Genomic DNA, 8,049 nt, shown 5'->3' with positions numbered 1-8,049 from the left:
AGTTATATTGAGGTATAACTATTGAGTATAGCGTTTTTTTCTCTGTTTAAAAAACCAAGAAAACCCATATCTAGGCCTGTCAGGTAATGAGATGTAAAGCGTTGTTCCTTTGTGAAACACATTACAGTCAACTGAATCTACAGTAAAATTAACTAAAAATGATTCCAATGCTGGTCAGCTTCGGCTCCAGATGAGTCTAGCAGGGGGGCAAAATAAATCTACGTAGCTGAACACAGACAACATCAGTAGCCTACAGGCTACTTGTTAACAAGCTTAACTTGATGTATTGATATTAGCTAGTCATCTTTTAGCTAACATTACCTGCATCCAACAGCTTCACTCAACTCAGTCGGTTACTTTGGAGGAAAATCTGTGCAAAGTTCTTTGCATTTTGCTGGTTTGCTGCCGTGATTCTAGTGTATCAAATTGACATAGGAATAACAGAGAGTTGGCCATTCTAAGGCAAAAACAACAAACAGCTTCCAGTCCAGGCGGGGGGTGGGGGTGGGGGGCTCGAGGGGGGTCGTGCATGGCTGATTCTGTGGGCGGGCAATGTCCCCAATGCCCGCCCATGCCGCCGGGCCTGGTCCTACTGCAGCTCTTAGTATCATGTTCTTTCTTGTGTGCTTTTATTTTGCTGGGTCAGTACCGGATATGGGGAGGTGTGTGTGTGTGTGTGAGTCTTGACTGTGTTGAACGGATCCAAAGTATCAGCGCAGAAATAGCCACAACAGCAGGTCGCTTCTTCCCTGTGAGAGCCGGGGGGTTCACGAACCTGGAGCTGGGAGTAGAGATTGCGCCGCAACTCTTCAGCCTAATTGTATTTCTTGTCTTTTCTTTGGCGGCGGCGGTTCCGAAATAGGACCAGGTGACATATAGGACACGGAGGGGAAAGTCTCCCAGAGTATTAGGACAGCTTTCAGTTTCCCCGCTCACTTGAACATGGCTTCAACCACCTGCACCAGGTTCACTGATGAGTACCAACTATACGAGGAGCTGGGAAAGTAAGTTCTGTTCATTATTTTGGTGGTACAGTACAGTGTTCTACCGGAGTCCACCTATGGAAGCAGGACGCCTCGCTAAATCTCGGTTTAGAGTCTCTTAAGGTGTTGGGGACACTCCTAACTCGGCTTTATTCTAGTTCACGTAATCAAAGGAGGACTTTTGAATCTGACGTTTCTGTTCCGATTCTGGAACGTGAACACGTTAGAGCTGTGAACGGGTTGAGCTGACCTGTTTGCGGCCACTCAGGTGTTTGAATCAGGACAGAACTGGAGCTGCTGTTCGCTCCAGGAGGGCGTGGTTCTCCAGTCTCTGCCCTTTGCGTCAGACGCTCCTTTTGCCTGGGGTGAGAGGTCACTTTCTAAGGAACTGCTTATTGTTTCGCTTTGTCTTCAGGATTGCGATTCAGTAGGTTTGGAATTCATGATGAAAATTAATATATGAACAGCTTGCAAGGATAGAAGTTTGAAAGTTTAACTCACAAAGTGCACCTAAAAACACTTTTGTATGTTATTTTATCTCGCTGTTGCACTAACCTTGGTAGAACTGCCTCCCAAACTGCTGCAGGCTTGCGAGGCTAGAGACTTGATTCAGTTTAGAGAGGTCCAGAAATTCTTATTTGAAATTCTTATATTATTATAGTTGGTAGCCTTGTTGCCTTGCAGCAAGAAGGTTCTGGGTTTGATTCCCGGCCTGCATGGAGTTTACATGTTTCTGCATGGAGTTTGCATGTTCTCCCTGTGCATGGTGGGTTTTCTTCGGGTACTCCGGCTTCCTCCCACAGTCCAAAAACATGACTGTCAAGTCAATCTCTAAATTCTCCCTAGGTGTGTGTGACAGCTTGTCCTGTCTCTGTGTTGCCCTGCGATGGACTGGCAACCAGGGTGTACCCCCCCCTCTTGCCCAGAAGGTTCGCTGGAGATAGGCACCCCACTAGGGACAAGGGTGTACAGAAAATGGATGGATGGGTATTATTATACTGTAAAATTTACGGAAAAATTGTAATCATGGAAGAGGGCAGGACAAGGGATAAAATATGGTAGTTTACCAGCCACAATGGGAGACAGTATGCAGACAACTGAACAAGACACCGAGCACAACTTCCATCTTCACGAAATGTAAACAAAAATGGAGTGGCATCAGATTTTAGTGTTTGTAGCTTGAAGCAGTGGCGGTCCTGTTTTGTATGGCGCCTTGGTGAACCACCCTTCCCACCCTAAGGGTGTGGCCCTTAAACACCTAAGACACTCCCCAACAAAGTTGTTGATGGGGGTTGGAGGGTGGGAGGCCCTGGGCACTTGCCCATGTCACCCATATTAGAAACCTCAACTTCCACAAAACATTTCCCCTGCTAACGCTACAACCACATGTTTGTTTTTGGTTATATTTGCCCAAAATGCCCTGATGTATAGTCCACTTGGTGGCCTGTGGGAGGCTTGGGATACACGGGTCCAAAGTGCACCAGAGATCAGAGTGAACCATAGTTCACTTTAGGTTTGTAGGTGGACCAGAAGTTGCTTTTTTGGTCAGAGTTGCAGATTTCTGCCCAGGTCCCTCTTGAAAATGAGATCTGGATCTCGATGGTTAAATAAAGGGAAAAAAGGAGAGTTTGACTATGCATTCACACCTCCTCAAACAAAGGTGGTGTTTGCCTCTTTTTAGGCAAATAAGCTTGATTTGCAGATTAAACACAGCTGGTGTGATGGACCCCAATATTGTGATTATATTAGGGCTGAAACGATTCCAGGACCTTGATTATTAAAATTCCTCAAGGAAAATTGATCTGCCTCGAAGCTTCGTTATATTATGTTTTATTATTTAGTGCACTGTATTTGTGAGCCTCTCTCTTTATTATTACATTGAACAACAACATAATTTTTGTATCTTTTCTTCAGTTTAACTTAGAAAGTGAGCTTTTATTGTTACAAGTTAATTTTCTAAACTACAGAAAAGTTATTGTTAGGGAAGTTCAAATGTGAAAAATTGGACTGATGGCAACACTGCTGTTATGTTAGATTTACCAATGTTTTATTTTGTCTTTTTTTATCCGATTACCCTATTAATCGTAAGAATAATCAATAGATTACTTGATTACTAAAATATTCATTTACGACAGCCCTGGATTATATGTTGCGCAGCCCTAAACGCATATGCTGCTTGCAACTTTCTAAAACCTTATTTTCCGTGATATATTGAACCCCTGGTATTCGCGGTGGTTAGAGACCATAGTTGCCCTCAAATAGCTAAAATCTGCAGATACTTGAGACCTTTGAAAACAATTATTTCTGCATATTTTAATAAAATCCCAAATATACTTTAATATGCACACATTTATAAGTTGAATTGTTTTCAGGGATGGGATTAGATTAGTTCATGTCTGTGTTTATGGAAGTTGGTCTTATAATTAAGTTTGTGTGTCTTTTAAAGATGCAGAATTTTTCTTGAATCATATAACATGAGTAAAATTTGCCATAATGAAAGCTCCTTAAACATGTTGTATGTAATTGTAAAGTGTTTTGGTTCTACTACAGAAGCCAATATCCATGTTTTTTTTGTTTTTTTTTATTGCCACTCTTTGGGGTACAGCCAGTTGGCCAAACCTGTATTGGCCGCTATGAAAATGCCAGCCAATAGTGTTTCAAGTAGCACTGCAACTTTGTGTTTTTATTTATCTGACATGAGCTATATGAAAAAATCGTCGAAAAATCCATAAATACTGAACCACAAACAGGCACGAGTCCACTGTCTAATAGTAACCGGTTCAAGCCTACTTCACATTATTATTCAGTTATTTGTCTAATTTCTTTGGGAAAAGTATTAGTTTTAATAAATATATTTTGAAATTGATTGGAATAAAACTGAGGACTGCCACAGCGCAGTAGATCTGATTGTTTCTGTTTTAGCCTGTTTTCTAGGTTTTTGTTAGTCCCTTTTTTGCTCAAAGGTTTTTAATTTGTGTCATGTGGTTGCTACTTTATTGTACTGATGTAATCAGTGATGGATTACTATAATGCAGTATTAACCCATCAGCTATTCACCAGCGCTAAATGCAATCTTTCAGGAACTTGTTTCCATAGAATTCCAGAAAACAAGGAAGCGCCTGTCCATGTGAGTTCAGAGCATGCAGCAAATGTTTGATCTCACAACTTCTGACCAGCAACACTTTGTGTCCTGTAGGGGAGCTTTCTCTGTTGTCAAGAGGTGCATGAAGATTTCCACGGGACATGAGTATGCTGCCAAAATCATCAACACCAAGAAGCTGTCTGCCCGGGGTAAGAAACTAGCATCTGAGGAGAAGTCCTCAGGCACCGCGTCTCAGCGGGAAGACGTTTTAGCAGCGTCACCCCTCAGAACAACTTCCTCTTTGCAGCCACAGGCTTTCTCACGCCTCTGCAGCCTCATCATGTCTGTAGCAGCAGAAAGTCAATGCAGCTGCAGTCTAACCACAGCTCACTCCCTTCAGCTGTAAATTCACTTTTCTTTTCCTTTTTTAAACTTCCCCTGCCTTCATCCACAGCAACAGGTCGAGCTTTGTGTGACTCATTCTTCAAATAGTGTCTGACTCACGCAGATGCCAGCGGTAGCGGCTGGCAGAACAGTGGAGTGGTTTGTTTCTCTTGCGGCGAGCGTCTGTTCACAGCATTTCCCTTTTTTTATCTTGATAATTAGGTGTGCAGCATGGGCCGGCGCTCCCTGCTGTCTGAGTGTTGCACTGCTGACTGATACCTGCTGCAGACCCTCACACAGAGAGGAACTGGCTCAGTAGGCACATGTTGGCTTTAGTGTGCAGAGAGTCTCAAAGGAGCAGGGGATTTCCCCCCACCATTAGCAGCTGCATGACGAAGAGCAAAATATTTGATTTGTGCGGTTGTGCTGAGAAGAGCTGAACCATCTCGTAGTAAACTTGGAGGGGAAATCTGATCTGTGCTGGTTGCCATGGCTGTTTCCATCCATCTTGTGGTCCAATGGTTGGCTCGCTGAGCTGATGGTAGCTGATGGGGACAAGTTAGAGGAACTGTGCAAAACCACCAGACCTGCTTTTGCAGTAATCTTGGGCGGTCTTAGAAACCTGGTTTGGGTCGGAACTGAGAATAGTTTGTGTTTTCCATTCTTTTCTGTAAAATGGATACAGTACAATGACTAAAAGCTGATGTTTTACCTCCCGCACTTGCTGTAGGTGGACTCATTGTGGAGAAATGGAGAATCATGTAGCTTTTTCACAGATGAGCAATGTTAGATGTCAGAGCAAAAGGTGTGCACTAACTTGTGGCTTTTTAGGGTGCATTCACACCAACCATGTTTGGTCCGTTTTAATCCAACTCCAGTTTGTTGGCCTGGTATGAGGTGTGAATGCATAATCACACTATCAAGTGGACCACATGGTTTCCCCCAGAAAACTTGCTCAGTCCAGTAGTCGGGGCGCAGAGGGGGCCTACCGTGTTTTTGTATTAAAAGATGTTAAGTAGACAGAAAAAGTAACAGGAAAACTTTGCTAGTAAAATGCGATTTAAACCCACAGCTAGTCTGAAAATAATAAATAAAAAAATACAATTAAAATGAATATCAATTATTTGCACTTCTGTTTAATCCAAATTAAGTCAGCGGCTCCATCGGCCCCCCCAGGCCTTCAGGGGCCCTTAAATGTTAATATTTTAACACAGACCACAGATATATAAATGTAGCATTTGTTTATTGGATATATCAATGCTGCTAAATTTGATTTAATGGTTTCAGCATACATAAAATAAAATATTTTAAATTGTTTAACTTTTAAATCTAAGATTTTAAGGAGCTGGCAAGGTTACTTTGTAAAAATTCAAAGAACAATCTTTGTAGATTGTTTTGTTACCATAGCTGCAATCTGATGCTGTGAGTTTAGTTTTTGAATTTCAGCTCTATTTGTTCAGAAATACAAATGAATAAACTGCAATTATAACTTATTGCTTTTTATGTTGGCCAATTAAACTATTCCCCGTCTCCCAGATTTCACTAAATCTAACACAGAAGCTGTTAGAGGTGCTGATGACTTTAGCAGCAAGAGGGGCCCCTAAGTCAAATTCTGTTCAAGGCCTCATACAGCCTTGGACCGGCCCTGCATGATGAGTTAAATCTCTCCCGGCTTTACATGCAAAAACTTATCTTTTAGGAATAAATTTGCTCCGCTAGAGCAACAGAGACGCTTACAATCCGGTTCAAATTAATAAAAAAATAAAAATGTTATTATTTGGATTATTCATTTTTCTAATAACAAAAACAAGCAACGTTTGGCCTGGCGAGGGGGCTAGCATAAAGCATGGCGGGCTGTCAGGCTTATAACACACTGGTTGGATCTTCCATCACGTCTGTGTTGCAGCGAGTTTGAAACGTTCCAATTGTCCCATCTCTTAAGAGGAGGAACAAAAGCTAAAAACTGGAGAAGTTGCACTGCTTACTCAAATGGTGAACTAAAGTAGTAACATTGTGATTAAAGTAATATGTTGGATTTAATTCAGCCTCGGGGTTCTGATGAACTAGTTCTGATTTCTGCTCCAGATGCGAACCAGGAGGACGTTGTGACGTTCAGACCCCAGCAGGCGAAGTGCCCATAACTTAAGTGGAGACGTTTAATTTATTATAAGTTATTGAGGCCACAGTTAGTGGGGTTTGTCACCACGGAGAAAAAGTTGTTTGTGTTCATCTGCTTTATGTGTGATGGAATCTGGATTTGTGTGCAGCTTGCTGAATGTTAATTAAACCGCATAAAAATTAAATGCAATTGAATAGCCTATGTCGATATCAATTTTAATTTGACGGGTAAAAATGGAATATGACGGGGGGTTTTGTGCTGTCAGCTAAAATGACAGCACAAAATGATCATCTAGCACAATCTCTGACTGTGATATGTAATTTTTTTTTTTCTTCCATATTTTTCTCCCAGCACTACATGACCGAAGTCAATAACCCATCTGGATCATTTGTCATGCAAAACAACATCCCTGAAATCATTGGCAGTTTAAGTGAAACGCTGTCCAGATGTTGTGGCTGTGGATCTTGTGTTCGGTGGCAAGACAGGCTGGCAGGAAGGGAAAACTAGGCCAGTGATTAACAGACAGTGATTCTTGGACTCAGTGGAGTGGAAATGATCACTTCACAAACCCACACTGATGTGGAAAAGCTTGCTCAGGTTTTAGGGGCAGCCATTCTGTCGTTTCAACTTCTGGAAAATACCCGGGGCTCCAGCTGTACACGGTGCAATGCTCATTACCATGGAAACAAACAAAAAATGGAGAGCCAAATATAGTCTGTGGTGAAAGAATGAAGCTGAACTGTACTTTATTACTGCAGTTTTTTGCACGTGTGGAGAGATCACTTACCTAAAGGATGACCAGATTACATTCAGTGTTAAATGGGCTTTTTTGGTCAAAGTTTATCCTGGGTAATGTGCAGTATGCTCACTGTACTGCACTGTTCACTCACAGAAAGCAGCCACCCTTGCAATCAAAGACTTGAAATAAGTTGTGTGTTGGAAGTCATCCTGGCTGCTGCTGTCAGCAGCTCAATAAGCCACTTAACCAATACACTGCTAGGACCAGACATGAAGCAGGAGTCAAGATGGAATATCTGGTATCATATGAGTATGAATGTAAAACAAAACAGGGCCATGAGCAGTTTGTACACAGAATTATCCAAATCTCCTCCCTCTGCTCCTGGCTGACACATTTGATTCCTACTGAGCTAGACCTTGTATGTTGCCTCCACAATAAAAGCAGAAGCCTTGGCTTTCTTTCCATCCAATTATAATGGAAATGTTGAGGAAACTTTTGAAATATTGCTGAAAAAAGAGAACTCGAATTAGGCATGTTTCCATCAACTGGCTTGGAGCGAGTCAACCAAGTTACACAACTAAAACGTTACATCTGGATGTTTTAGGAGAATGTTACAATATTCAAAAGAATATTCACTGAACTCCAATCCAGAATTGCACAGCACAGCATTCTGGGAGATGTAGGCATAGGAAAGGCTTTTGCTGTTTACTTAAGTAAGGTTGGTGGCATCGACTAAATCACT

The 8,049-nt window shown here is 41.9% G+C and overlaps 1 protein-coding gene across 3 annotated transcripts in view; it reads left to right on the top strand.

Moving 5' to 3' along the window:
* The first annotated feature begins 608 nt into the window (after positions 1 to 608).
* Positions 609 to 8,049, top strand: part of LOC103129281 (calcium/calmodulin-dependent protein kinase type II delta 1 chain-like) — a 69,787-nt gene continuing 62,346 nt past the window's right edge. Inside the window, exons 1-4 of one of the 3 annotated variants that reach the window (XM_016664949.1) lie at positions 609 to 621; positions 735 to 737; positions 863 to 1,004; positions 4,180 to 4,274. In XM_016664949.1, coding sequence (XP_016520435.1) covers positions 943 to 1,004; positions 4,180 to 4,274 — 157 coding nt within the window. In that variant the 5' untranslated portion in view covers positions 609 to 621; positions 735 to 737; positions 863 to 942. Of the gene's footprint in view, positions 622 to 656; positions 1,005 to 4,179; positions 4,275 to 8,049 lie in introns of those variants that run through there. The other 2 variants (XM_007540325.2, XM_007540323.2) reach the window with 2 other exon arrangements.

Source organism: Poecilia formosa, unplaced genomic scaffold (genome assembly GCF_000485575.1).
Source record: "Poecilia formosa unplaced genomic scaffold, Poecilia_formosa-5.1.2 Scaffold532, whole genome shotgun sequence".
NCBI classification, from domain to species: Eukaryota; Metazoa; Chordata; class Actinopteri; order Cyprinodontiformes; family Poeciliidae; genus Poecilia; species Poecilia formosa.
The sequence above is the reverse complement of the archived record's forward strand: the minus strand, read 5'-3'. Positions and strand labels throughout refer to the sequence as shown.